The sequence below is a fragment of the Dunckerocampus dactyliophorus genome, chromosome 6 (assembly GCF_027744805.1).
Source record: "Dunckerocampus dactyliophorus isolate RoL2022-P2 chromosome 6, RoL_Ddac_1.1, whole genome shotgun sequence".
Lineage (NCBI taxonomy): Eukaryota > Metazoa > Chordata > Actinopteri > Syngnathiformes > Syngnathidae > Dunckerocampus > Dunckerocampus dactyliophorus.
The window spans coordinates 13,083,842-13,098,757 of NC_072824.1; the positions used below are offsets into that span (position 1 = coordinate 13,083,842).

The following is a 14,916-nucleotide window of genomic DNA, read 5'->3' on the forward strand; positions in this document are numbered from 1 at the left end:
TTTAACACAAATAAAATGAGAATAAACATTTTAGACCAGATTTTTTTTATGAGTCCTTCTTGTGTAACATTTATGATATAAAGCGTTATACATGTTATATAAACTGAGCAATGGTGTTTGTCTAGACCTAGATGGCGTCTTGGGGACAACAGCCCATTAAAAATAGACATCACAAACTGAGAGTGACAGCCAGAGGAGGAGCGAGGCCTTGACAAAAACTCATTCAAACGTCACTGCGCGACGCAAGAGGCAACTCCCGAGTCGGCAGCCCAATGCTCAAGACAAGCGCGGGGTCTAATCGCAAACATTTATTCAGATCAGAGTATTGCGCCGACTCCCTCCATGGAGCATCTCTGTCAGATATCAAAGGAATCGGGAAGGAAGACGAGAGGAAGGGAGACCAATTAAAGCAGACAGGGAAGGAAGGCAGAGACGGAGTGACAGTCGCAGGTCTATAGCTACAACACAAACAAAACACTGCAAATTTGATTGCTCTGATTTTACAAATGGCTGCAACTGATGATCACAGATGCCAGATCTGAGATAGAAAGTTTTTTAACGACACAATAAAAATAAAGTAGCTTCTTGTTAAACGCTTTCATTTTGTTCAGTTCCCAAGCAACTGCAAATAATAGTGAAGGCCCTGCCTTGTCGACTGATCTTTATGTATTGGGTTCTTATATATGAGCAAGATTCTTGTTTATTTTGAATGATAAGCAACGCAAGATGACCTGTGCAGCTTTGCAACACATTGGAACAAAGAGTGGTCTTCAAACATTCGTGAGGGATAAGAGTCTAATATCAGTTGACAACCTTGTTTATTTGAATGATACTCAATGCGCCATGACGGAAGTATCCAAGGCCAAATCTGTTTGAGTGGTGTAATTTTTAAGAGCACTTCTAGGTAATTGTGTCTTATAGCAGTACCAGAACTTGTTCATTTTGAATGGCATCACATTGAAGGTAACTCATTATCTTCATCGTCAGTTTAATTAATACACCAAAGGACAAGTCAGACGTACCTAAGGTCAAAGCAGTACACTATAGGGGTGGGCAACAATGCAAATTTTGGTATCAATCATACACCAAGTAAACACAGTAAATAAAATTTGAATCCTACTTCGCGGAAATTCACTTATTGAAGTTGGGTCTGGAACCAATCAACCATAATAAACAGTTCCGTGGGACAATTGTACATATTTTCTTGCAGTCCAGCAGTTGTTGCCATTTTACACTAAATATCCTCTCTAGTCATGAGTAAATAGCATCATGATGACATTACACCCTCCTCTCTGAAGCAGTTTTGTTTTACTTTAATTATGTAAATGTGCCAGATGTAGCCCCATATTGTCAGTTTGACAAATGCCTGTAGTGTTATTCCAACTGCGACAAACAGCAGCTCTCTTAGTTGTCATGCTGCTCTGAAGTAAAAAGGCTGTAAGGTTGCATATCGTGTTGCGCTCATTGACTTGTGTTCTTTAAACCCTCACGACTGAGTAGAGGCAGGAAAAAACTGTTTTCCTCAGTCCAGCCCATTCCTGTAAGGCGAGCAGTTACAAGATAAGCTTGTTAGCTGTGACGCTGCAGCCGCTAATCACTGACAGACCGTCCAGCTGTTAGATGAACCTAGTGTGCTCGAGACTTAACAAGATGTGTCAATCAAGCTAGTGATTAAAAACCTGCAGTGTGTGTATTAGTGTCTATCAGTGTTACAGGGGTATTGAACACAAGCAGTAGATTTGCAAGTCTTTTCAGTATGGCGGGAATCAAATTTGGATTTCATGGTTTACAAATTTACATGCATTTCTATTTTTCTGATTGAAAGCTGTGTGGTTTTACTTCCAACAGAGGGCAGCAAAACCTTCTCTGAATACCAAGAGACCAATAGACCAATAGTCAGCAATAGAAGTGGAGAATAAATTGACTGGAAAGCCTTTTTACACAAGCCTGAGAGCATTATGGGAGATAAAGCTTCCCTTCAATAAACCCTTACTCCATTGATGGAGATATATAGCACTAATTAATGTCTGTTTAAACTGACAATGTAGCATTCAACCATTGACCATTTTATATAATTCGGATGGTAAGAAACATCATTACATTATAATTTTTTTAAGGACTCTAATGATGATCTATAAGAAAAAAAAATCTTACCATCACTCTTCCTATCCTACAAAATGCAAAATGAATGAGAAGATAGTTACAACTGCAAAAAAAAAGCCTTCCAAAAATGATTCCCGGTGGATATTTGAGTCCACATTTGTTTTGTCTTTAAAAGTTATAACACTTCATCAGGACAGTGAAGGGTTTCAATTAATAAAACATGTATTCATTAGATATATTCATATACAGTAGTACCTCGCATAACATAAACCTCCTTTTACATAAATTCCACTTAACATAAAGAATTTATGTAAAGTTTTTGCTTCATATTACAGAAGAAATTCCATATAACATAAAGCGTCAAGTCAGTACATGTCTTTTTTTTTTTTTCCAATCAACTTTATTAATGACCAGTCCAGGGTGTACCCCGCCTGTCGCCCAAAGAACAGCTGGGATAGGCTCCAGCATGCCCCTGCGACCCTAATGAGGAGAAGCAGTATAGAAAATGGATGGAACTTTATTAATGCCTCAAGTCGGTGCAAGTTCAGACTAACACTTGGTGACGCCTTCTGACGCATCACGCTCTCATTGGATGATTTTCGGGGCACCGCCTCCGCTCTCATCTCATTGGCTGATTATCGGGGCACCGCCTACGCTCTCATCTCATTGGCTGATTATCGGGGCACCGCCTACGCTGTCATCTCATTGGCTGATTATCGGGGCACTGCCTACGCTATACAGCACGTACGTGAGTTTGTGTGAGAGACAGGCTTGTCCCTTCAAACTCCTTCCTCTTCGTAGTCCCCCTGAAACTAACTTAAACAATTAAGTTAAGTTACAAATTAAAATTTTGCACACAGCATTATCGTGTAGTGCGTGTGCGTCTACTGTATAGAACAGTTATAGGACTAGGCTGAGGTCAGTTTTGGGATGAAGGATGTGACTTGGTGAACAACAACCAGAAAACAGGATGTGCTTTAAGATATTAAAAGCAGCAAAACTTGCATCTCAGTAAAAAATCCTTTCAGCTGTATGACAACGTAATAACTTGTATAACCAGAGAACACAGAAAATATAAATGAATGAATGAGTGAAATGAATCCTCATCATCATAATCATAACAACATGGGATACTGCTGTGGTTGTACTTCAACTAAAACTCTGAATCCCCGACGTTGCTTCCTGTCCACACGTCTGGAAGACATTTATTAAAACACACACGAGCTCTAGTCTAATTTATTTCTTAAATGGCCTATTTTCTCTGATTATATCTACTATTTTGGGTAATATTAGTGTAAAGGTGACTGTAGGGGTGTTATTGTATGTCTAGAGGGCTCTAATAATAGAAAAAATCGTATGTAGAAGGTCATAAAGAAGTTTTCTGTGCTCTAACTATGAAAATATTTGATTTGTAAATAACTTGACGGAAATTCATTTATCTGGCAACAATTAACTGCAATAAATGAGGGATTACTGTATTGATAGGGTATATTAGTTGAAACAATAAAGCTTGAAACAATACAGTCAGAAATGAAAAATAAAATGAAAACAAGCTTCTTTTTTTTCCATTTCTACGTTCCAAAAAAGGCTTATTAACATAACAGTCCAACTGTATTTATGTAGTGTTTTGTATGGTTTTTGTACACTGTCTCGGTTATCATACGGCCAAACAGCGCCTAACAAACTAGTCAAGTGCCCAAACAAAGCATCTACACGTTGGTGACCCTTAGATTTGGGACACTATAGACAGATTCTGGCCAGGGAATCCCTTAATCATCTTTTTTGTGTGTGTGTGGGGGTGGTTATTTGTTTATAGAACACACACAGAATGATTAGCAACTCTGCATCTGTCGCCTTCCAGCCTCCTTTCAAGCACTGCGCCCTGCACTGATGAGGTGTTCAAGCCCACTGCATATTTGTGAGTGTTACAGGAGTCTTATTTAGGACGGCTGCAAAATAAAGTTGCAAGTGTCAAAACTTTGATAAAAAAGAAGAAACACAATTGAATTCAAGAAAGAAGTCATGGTAAAATATGCAGGTAGCATCTGTTACAATAGGACTGTAATGCAAAGGTTGCTTAGTTAATGCAGATTGCAGGGGGAAAGGTTTAAAGGAGAAACATAAAAAGTGGGCAGAGCATGTAATGATGATTGTACCTGCTGCTGAAGTTTACAATAAAGTTCAAGTGAGCAAGTATACAACTCTAAACATCCGCTGTGTAAAGTTATGTTTGTAACAACTACAATGAAACAGCGTTTGCATGGCTCTTCCGCCCCCTCCTTTTCTCCCTCCACTCATCTCTGTGTTCACCAACAAGTCTTCAGTGTAAGGGTAAAAGTGACGTTTTATATTTCATTCCTCATTTATGTGTATTTCTTTTTGTTTTCTACATGTAAAATTATAGTTTTTCCCTATAAAAGTGTTTTGTGTATATTGCTGCATGTCTGAAATTGGAAAATTGATTCGGTTTTAGTCGTCTGACCTTTTGGAAGGAATTAATGAGAAAAACCGAGGTTCCACTCTACTGTATCTTTCTCCCTTACACTGACTTCATATTGACCATCTTTATGTTTGCACCACTCGGGGATAAAAGGTCAGTTTGAAAGCAAACAGGAGACAAGTGCAAGTACAGAAGAAAATCTGAATAGCCTGAATCTTCTCACCTGTACTGGGCCTGGAAGTGTTCCTGGACAAAACTGTTGCGGCCTCGAGGCTGCTGTGTGCTGGCCGACCGAGGATTGGATAGGTCCTCCAGTGAGCTGGGTCCCTGGAGACATATTAAAATGATGTTAAGTGTAAACTGTGAACTTTATGGTACCGTTCAGAATTGCCTGTTTCAGCCAGCCCCGCACTGGGCTCGAACACAGGATCTTCGGAATGGGAGGTGAGAGTGCTGACCGCCAGGCTAAAAGTCTGGGCAGTCAACTCGGCGTTCAGCTCGGTTCTTACGGCTGAGGGAGTGAAGTTTACACATACACTTGTGCAGCCTTTTAGACTTCATTTTAGGACAATACCAAACTTCTGTTTTGATGCCAGTGTTCAGTAAAATAATGTTGCCTGGAGGATTTCAGCCATAACGAAGGTCGGTGTGGATGTAGCTCAACTTCCAATAGCTGATATGTTGTGCTTCTCTAGACGCAAACTGCTTGCAGCCACGTAGTGTACATTTTATTTCAGTTGCTTCACGATTAAGCAACAGTTAATTTTACTCAATTGATCCCTCTGCTTGGTTTAGCATTGTCTAAACCAGGGGTCACCAATGTTTTTCCTTGTGAGAGCTACTTTTACAAAATGAAAATGGCCAAGAGCTACTATTTTTGTAACATTTATTTTCAAAGCTTATTTTAAACCCAAACAAAGCGAATATGCTTGTTTTACCAGAACATTAACGAAATGCTGGTGTCCACAACTCACATTTTGTATTTCAGAATGCATTTCTTTCTACTGTTCTTTCATTATTAACTGAAAACCTGAATGAAAAGCAGGCTTGCGGGCACCTCATGTGGTTGTGGGGGGCTACCTGGTGCCCGCGAGCACCACGTTGGTGACCCCTGGTCTAACGCATGAGCTCTAATTAGTGCGGTTCTAGCCTAATTTTTCATGACTTTTCCAAGACATATTCAGGGACAATCTAACCTGTATGCCATGAATCACAACCACAAACACATCACAAGTTGCAGATGAAAATTCCAAACTGCTACCTTCCACAGTGACTGGTGTCACGCTATCTGTCACTTTTTATTCAGGCCACTGCTTTTCTGAGGTCTTTCAATCTTTTAGGTGATCAAGTCTATTCTGAAAGTGTCTTCCCGACTGAGATTACATGAAACTGGCTGCAGTTCACTCTCAAAATACAGCCAAGTAGATACAGTCAAACCTCGGTTTATGTGCATTCCAGTTTTCGCATGATTCGGTTTCCATCAAAAAATGTTTGCCATTTACCTACTGATGACACAGCATCAAGAGCAACTGGGTGTTCAGTAACTTGCCCAAGGACACTGCGACATGATCACGGGAAAACAGAGGATTGAAACCGCAACCTTGAGGTTGGGAGACGACCACTCTACCACCTGAGCCATTCCGCCCCCTAGTCCATTTGACCTGCACTGTTACACAAAATTGAATGTCCAAACAAAGCACAGCACCCTGACTTGCTGTCCTTACATTTTTAATTGAGTGCAAATGCAAAATAAACCGTCATGGGGCCAAAGAAAGTTGCGAGCTCAAGCACTTTGATAAAGAAGGTCAGAAACACGATTGGATTCGATCTAGCCAGGATGTTCAGGAAGTCTGCATCAACAATAAGTTCCATCCATTTGTCATTTTTGAATTATTTCACATTGTTTTCTGCATGTACAGCTATGGGTGTCTGAAACAGATTTATTGGATTTACATTTTTTCCAATGAGGAAAAATGTCCTTGGTTTTGGTAAGTTTTGGGTTTTGTCTAACCTTTTCGAAGGAATTAACAGCGAAAACTGAGAAATCGCTGTAAATAATAATGATCTTCTGTTACTATCCAGCAAATAAAACAGAAGAAGATGGATGGATGGATTGTTATTTTCCAGGTGTTTTCCATTAACAAACAACATTTTGTAATTTTGGGTTCTATTCAAGTGGGCAAACATTAGTGAATTATCTATGGAGGGAGACAGGAACCAGGTTCTACTGTAGACCAGGGGTATGCTAACTGTGGCCCACGGGCCGCTTCAGGCCCGCCAAAGGACTTAATCCGGCCCACCGAGCGTTTCCAAATTACTTTTTTTAACCTTTCAAATAGAAGCTGTAGCTGGCAACTTGACTTGCGACACACAATGTAACCTGCCTACTATCCAGCATGCCTTGTGGGCACTTGTCAATAACAGTTTATGTTACATGTTATTTGTAGCACTTAGTTGTTGTTTATTACTAGTAGTAGTAGTAGTAGTAGTAGTAGTAGTAGTAGTTTATTTATTTGATGCATTGTGTTATTTCGTTGCATCGTGATTAAGTATGTCATTCTGTTTGATGACCACCTACAGTATATATGGACGTCCCCTCGGCCAAATTTTTTTAACCCAATGTGGCCCTTGAGTCAAAAAGTTTGCCCACCCCTGTTCTAGACCAAGACCTGCACAGCTCCAAATTAAAACAAACTCTAAAATGGATAACATCTAATGTCAATCAAAACACTGCTCATCCTGTTACATCAATCCGCTGTGATCCTTACATAAATCCACTCAATATCATCAAGTGATAACATGGACTTGTTTGGCTTTACTAGAGATTTGGAAGGTGCTGGTGGAGGCAAAGCCTCCCTCCAGGGACTTCTCCACTCCAATCCCTTCCACAAGAACATATGTTGTTATCAAATCCCAGCTGATTCCCTGAGGTAGCGTTTCATGTGGGACATTAGTCGGCGTTCCTCTACAGCTCGCTGGTGAGTGTGTGGGTGTTTGGCAAGCAGTCTGACTGCATGTTTGGTGGTATCTTTATGTGGCACATGAGGGCTTTTAGTGTGAAAGCATGCATAACATAATACAATGTGTGTGTGTGTGTGTGTGTGTTTTTGAAGAGTGTTGTTGTTGCTGGAGGACACGATAACAACAAATACGACAGGCACATTGGCCTGGAAAAGACTCGCTGTCTATTTACGCTCCAAAACAATAAGCCCTCAAGAAATAACAATTGTAGTCATCATACAGACATATTTCAAATATGGCCATACTATTGCTGTAAATATGAATTACCATACTTCTTTACACATAGGCTCATTTACTCACTGAGGGGGTACCAGAATTTTGTTGAGAGGAAATAGGGATAGTTGATGTGACTTTGCAGCCTCTTGTGATAACGATATACATCATAACATATATTTTCAACAGGTTACAGGTAGCAAAGGCTCCTACTTTGGCTGCTGACGTATGGGGTAACGCCATTTTCAGTTATTGGACGTGTGCACTCACAGCATAGTTGTGAAGCCGTTATATTATTGTCTCTCTAAACTGTTATTATTCTACTTGTTCATTTCTTGTTCAGAGGTGGTTCCTCTCTGCTGTAACGTGGTTCCAGCTACACTTCTGTTAAAGTGTAATAAGTATTAGTTATTCTTCTGTTGTTTCGCTACTTTACATTCAAGCTAGCTTCTTGGTTCAATGTATTGCCTAGCTAGCTATTTCTCCACCTCCAGTGATAATACTTGTAAGAAATGTAGTTTATTTGCTGCCACGGAGGTGAGGATTAGTCACATAAAGGACTCTTTTTTTTTTATTATTATTTTGCCCATCATCCACAATCCTTTTGTGAGACATAATCACACGTCTTTCTCTTTTCTGTGCATTCTAAAGATATAAAAACAGCTAAAAGGACGCAGCTAAGAATGCACATAGTGGGAAGCACCTATTCCACCTATGACACCTTCTGAAAAAAACTCCAAAAAGTACCAACAACGCCCCATACTTTAGTTGCACTAGTTACATTACATTGACGACATGTTTGTCGGTCTTCATCAACATGCACTACTCCGATAGGCCAATTCAATTAAAATCTCTATCACAAATAGTAAATGGACTTTCACTATCAGTATTTTGCCCAAGGATACTTCAACAAGGTCACAGGAGAACTGATGGTCGAACCAGCAACCTTCAGGTTGGGGGACAACCACTCTACCACCTGAGCCATGCATGCCGCCCCCAGGTTTAGGCCAAATTTATACAGTTTCTATCACAGATTGGTCATACCGCACAATCCTCAACAGGAACATGTTGGTGGTTACACAAAGAACACCCCTAACTCCTCAGTGCAGCATCATTCTGCTCAATACAACATTGAAATGGAAACAGGAGTTCAGAACAGAGGGAGAGTATCCCATATCCAACTATTAGGTTGTCGCAGGTATAGGACGACACCTCTATTTCAAGACCCATTTTTGGAAAAGTATTTTTAAGACAAAATTTCAAATCGTATTTTCAATATCAGTGAAATAACAGCTGGTAGATTAAAAGGGATATCGTATTTCTTTTGCTCAATGTTCTTTGATGACTGCTTCATTGAAAATTTAAATTAGCATCATAACTTCTCTTCTGTTGTGTGCTAACTAACTAACAACCTTTGCCGCACTTTTTTTTTAATACGAGGGAGACGGAGAAGAGCTATGATTCACGTATTGGTCTGCATGTATAAATCTCCAGACCCTCAATAAACATCTCTGTCAGATTTTTCACGGAACAAAATACAATATATATTTGAGTCAACACTGTGTTTACTTCATTTAATATCACAATGCACAAATATCACCCCACTTTTTAACTACTTTTGAAAAACACTGCATTTCAATGCCCTGTGACTTTTCTTGGGAACATTCCAGAGGAGATTAAGTGCTGCAAACGTTGTTCTTTCTTCTCAGATTTATTCCTCAAGATTTAATAATGACAACTAAACTAAGCTTTGAACAAATAAATGTCATGCTTAAATGCTACTGACAGTTTGGCTAAATGAATGAATGCTCCATAAACATGACTGTGAAGCTGTTCTTTTAAGGTGAAATTCCTACATATTGTGGCTTTAAGCTTGACGCTAAGACTTATATCTCCCATTGCGTGTGTGAATCGAGTGAGTCAGTGTTGACAGCACCATCACAGCATTCGATAGGGAGTTATTTCTGTCCAGGGCTGGTCAGGCCAGACGTGAGTAAGCAATAGTGATGTTCATTAGAAGTGTGTATTAATTTGGCTCCTTTTCGAAACAGCAGTTCAAGCGATGCATAAAGTCTTTCAGCTTTTCTCATATTAACTATAACAAAGTCAAAGGGAAAAGAAGGAAGGAGAACAAAAAGGAGAGCGAAATACAGGAAGGTGCGGGCAGACAATAACGATGACAAGAGCACACGGGGAGACAAATTATACAGGACAGAGAGATAAGAAGATCATTTTAAGGTAAAGCGCTGAGGGAGGCAAGTGACAGAACAAGGACAATGTTTACAATAATAATGAGGCCCAGAAATGCTCTTTCTACAATGTCCGGTGATTATATTTATATTTTTCGTGAAATCCTGCTCATTGCATCTGTCCTTCCTTTACTCATTTACTGTGTCAGAACAACTGCTGTGCTGTGGTCATTGAAACAAGTAAACCAGTGATAGCCTAAGAACAAGGATGTCCAGACAGATTAGTTTTATCCTACTGATGATGTGTTGTTGCAATAGTAAAGTTGATATTATTGAAATTAATCGATATTATCAGCCAATATTGGTATAAAAATGTGATATCTGTTCATTTTTTTATTGTGTTTTCTGCCGGTATATTTTCTAACGATATCTATCGGCGCATGAGTGATGACCTCGTGCTCCACACAGCAATAAGCTTGCAAGCCCAGTATGTCCGAGGTCAGGAATTATTTGTCTTCCAATTGTAAATATCCCATTTGCAATGATTGTAAAGCGCTACAAGGGGAGGAGGAGTAAGGAATCTTCCTTTATTACTTTTAACCAAAACTCAGGAAGAATCACTGACACAGCTAGCGTACCTGCAGCAAAATAACAGGCAATGTGCTGACTTTCCAAATTGTGTCGTTGCCAGTAGGGCTGTCTTCAATGAAGGATTTTCATAGTTGAATCTGATTCATTGTTAGATTTTGTTCATATGTAATGTAATGTAATAGTTGAATATAGATTTTTTTTTTTTTGTAAGAGCACCGCTATGACTATGGCGATCCCTACAAATAAACACATCTCATTTGCAACTTTTTGCACCTTAAAGAAAAAGGCTAAAACACTCAGATAAACAAATGTGGCAGGTGTGCAAGAACAGCACCTTTATTTAGTGACACAGAATATAGATGCACAGTCCTCCGCCTTTGGTCTTGTCGGTTTCAGCCGCTGTTCTATCAGCCCGGCTACCTCAATAGCATTGTCCGGTGTTCTGGTTTAATCATTTCTCTGTGACAATTATGATGTTGCAGTCTGGTTGATGTAGAGTCGTAACTCGTTCATTTTATTCACTAAAGACCACTCATTAGCGAGGAAAATGCTCAGTAAGGAAAGTCTGTGCGCTGTTAGCTTGAGCTTAGCTCGTATTCCTCCACACTTTCCTCGCCTTTGCTTACCTTTGACGCCGCGTGCGAGCACTTCCGCCCAGCTGGGTGGTGTGTGGAAATTTATACTGTGGAGATCTCAAGGATGAGTCAAAGACTGATGAGAAAAACGTTGGCGCTGTGAAATCCAATATCCAAAAGCCAATATCCAAACGCTTTTGTACAGCTTGTCAAGAAAGCAGACCCAATATGAGCAAACATAACTACACAACTGTAAATCTGGAGATACTGGGCTTCGCTGTGTGTTTGTGCTACCATCTTAAGTATAGACCTTGTGTTAAACAAACATGTCACAAACACAAAATGAGGCTGAATTTGTATCAAAATAGGCTATTTATAAGAGACACAAAGACTTTCTGTGTAAAAATGTATGCTCAGCAGCAGCCATGGGGCCCCCCATGTAGCCAGAATGGTACAATCGTGATCACAAAATTTTTGTATAATTCAACTGTGGGACTGATAGTCAAATTCTCCGAATCGAATCATCGACTAGTCGACTATTCTAAGACACCCCTAGTTGCCAGCACTATTTAATTGAATTCCTATTTGTGAATTTATTGAGATTAACCCGTTGCCTAGCGGTTGCCTAGCAACAATGCCAAACAAAAAGCAAAATTGTACCAGTCCTCAAAATACGGATCCAAAATCAGAAACCACGCCATTCTGGCTGATGGATGGGGAGGATTTGACTTTAGATGGCGACTTGAAGAATGTACGTGCGGGCCCAGCACCATAATTTACTTGTAGATGCCAAACATTGGATGTTATTTCGTGCCTTGAAGGAGGAGATGAAAGAGCAACAGGAGGAATCTGTAGCACAAATAAGGCGCAAACTAGGAGGCCTGATAACAGATTGGAAATGTACAATCGCAGAACAACAGCCTCAAGAAGAGATTCTCTGAGATCCATGATGAAGTCATAAACCTTAAGGAGTAAAATAGAGCACTGCTCAAGAATACCAAGACACTACAAGATGATATCAAGGTACTACAAGATGGTAATGCTGCCTTACATTTTGCTCTTAAGGAGGCAAAAAACCCTATGGAGGAAAATAGAGCACTACGCAATGATATCAACGAACTACAGAACTCTATGCTGGTAAAGTAAGTAGAAAAGGTAAAAAAGTGAATTCTAAAAATGTAAACAGAAAAAAAAATTGGGAAATAATAAAATGGATTTCATAGGGCCCTAAAAGAGTGTTAAAAAAAATGTAATATTTTAAATCGCACCACAAATTGATCTATAACCATGTCATATGATTAATCCCACCCTAAAAGTATGTTTGCATTCCCATTTTTTCCAGTTTTATCATTTATTGGATGGACTTTTATTAGATTAGTGACCTGACTCACTGTGTCTGCAATACTTTGGTTGCATTATTTTCAATGCTTTGAAGAGATATTTTCATAACCATATTCAATTCCACAAATACATGTTTTTAACAAAAGCTTATTATTATTAAAAAGAAAAAAGGATCGGTACCGGATCGGATGGGCAAGACTATAAAAAAAAAAAAAAGCGTGGAATTCAAGCGGAAACCTTTAGCTATCCAGACCACAAATAATTGCATTGGGGAATGGCATCGCTCAAGACAGCAACAAGGGATTATTTTTTATTTTTTATTATTTTTTTTTTACAGACAACTGCTTTTATTTTATGGATGAATAATGCAAATAGTGAATTTGTGCATGTTGAATACAGGAAGTGAACATGTGAAACGGAGCGGGAATAGGATCAAATATGCTTTGCTTCTTCCTACTCCTTTTTGGATATGTGGAATTGTGAATTGTAACATGAAGCATTTCAATGTAAACAGCATGCATGTTCGAAATAAATTAAACCATAACCATAACCTGTCTTACTTGCTGATAGTAGGAAAAAATGTTAGCTTACCTGACTATTGGTTTTGATTTGTTAATGATTATTTTGGTAGACAAAATGTTGAAAATAAATATGGTACTTTTGCTATAACTTGTATTGCATATTACAGTATTCTGTCTTATTTTGCACAAACAGTGTTTATTTGTGAAATGCATCCAGTGGCTTCACAGTAAAAGAAGCATAATGCGTTCAATATGGGTATGTAGGATATCGATAAGAAAGCAATCGAGTGAGTCAATTTCTTTAAAAATAGACAAGAATTGCTTTGACATGGTTTTTGTGGTGTTGTTGGATATGATTTGGCCAATAACAATTAAAAAACTTAAGCTAAATAAGCTGAACAGCCAACGCTGACAATGTAGTGGCAAAAACACTACACTACACGACACTAAGAGACCAAAATAGATAGGGCATGTGTTGGGGGCGGGGTACAGGTCGGCATCCATTCAGAGAAACGCTGTCCGAGCAGTAAAGCAGCTGACTCACAACAATTATTTTCCTTTTGTACGGACGCTGTTCATTCAGCCCATTCATGAAGGGCTTACAGGACAAGATGGTCTGTGAGATAATGACAGACAGCACAGGCATTTTAAATCCTGTATAACCTCCAGTTCGTGGGTCCATCACAGAACAGAAACAGCACAAATATTTATAGACTTGATATGACAAAAGGCAAATAGCACCTCTGTGCATATGTCTCCTCTTAGGCACTATTTCTCTGTGGGGGGAAAAAAAAGCATGTTTGCGCCTGTTCCATTTCAGAGCTTAGTGCGGTAAGACCCGCAACTCTGGCTGTTGCTATGGAGATGTCTGTCTGGCCAAAAAAACAAAGGCAAGAACAAAAATTAAGCAGCCTCAGACAAGAGCCGCTGGCAGGGCTCAGGGGCGCCAAAGCTGGCTCCGCTCAGTAGCATGGCAGAGAGCTGGCTCTCAGCGGAGGGGTTCATTTGCAGACAAATATTGATTTAGACCACGACAAACTGGAGACATTCACCATGATGAAGGCAAGAAAATTCATTAGCCTGTCAACAGGATTGATCCAATTGAAGTGTTTGATCGTGGATGAACTTGAATATCCTCAAAGAATAGAAAGCAGCAGTGTGCAAGCGCACTTGGCACTCAAAGAGACTGCTGATGGCCTCATGACAGATGACCTGCTGTGAACACTAACTCAACACACAGCCATTATTGTTTCAATAGCTGGCAACACGTGAGTACACCTTAGAGCGTACATGTCAAAGTTGAGTCCAAATTTAGTGTGAGCACCATTGTTAACGAGCACTGTCTTAATCCTCAATGGCATGAAATTTGCCAGAGATGAACAGGTAGTAAGGTAATCCTTTTCCACTCCATGATGATGACATCACTGGTGGAGCTGGTGGATGTTAGACACCTTGCATTCCTCCACCTTTCTTCCTTCCGCTTGAGAATGTCCCAAAGGTGCTCAGTTGGGTTCAGGTCTGGAGGAGACATACTTCATCTTCCCCAGCAAGGCACTTGTCATCTTGGAGGTGTTTGGGATCCTTATCATGTTGGAAAACTGCCGTGCGGCCCAGTTTCCCAAGGGAGGGGATCATAGTACTGTACTTCAGCTCCCAAATGCTGGCATCACTCATATGATAACTATGCTTTGGCAAAGCAAGCACAGCTTTAATTTTGAAATGACACAAGATGAGGAAGAGAGGTCAAAGGGGTATCTTGATGAAGGTCAGACATTTGCTCAACCTCAACATTGAAAACAACATGTCCCATAGAGATCAATTAGATGTGGAACACTGTCTATGAATATACAAAAACGTTTATCAGCTGTACAGGAAATGTTTCAGATATCCTGTTCCACATGCGCACAGGCATCAGAAAATCA

General features: G+C 39.7%; 1 protein-coding gene across 2 annotated transcripts in view; it reads right to left on the reverse strand.

Annotated features, from left to right (window-relative positions):
* The window catches only part of usp43a (ubiquitin specific peptidase 43a), a 125,636-nt gene that overhangs the window by 80,030 nt on the left and 30,690 nt on the right, over window positions 1-14,916 (reverse strand). For both annotated transcript variants that reach the window (XM_054779837.1, XM_054779836.1), the window contains exon 3: window positions 4,767-4,870. In XM_054779837.1, coding sequence (XP_054635812.1) covers window positions 4,767-4,870 — 104 coding nt within the window. The remainder of the gene's footprint in view (window positions 1-4,766; window positions 4,871-14,916) is intronic.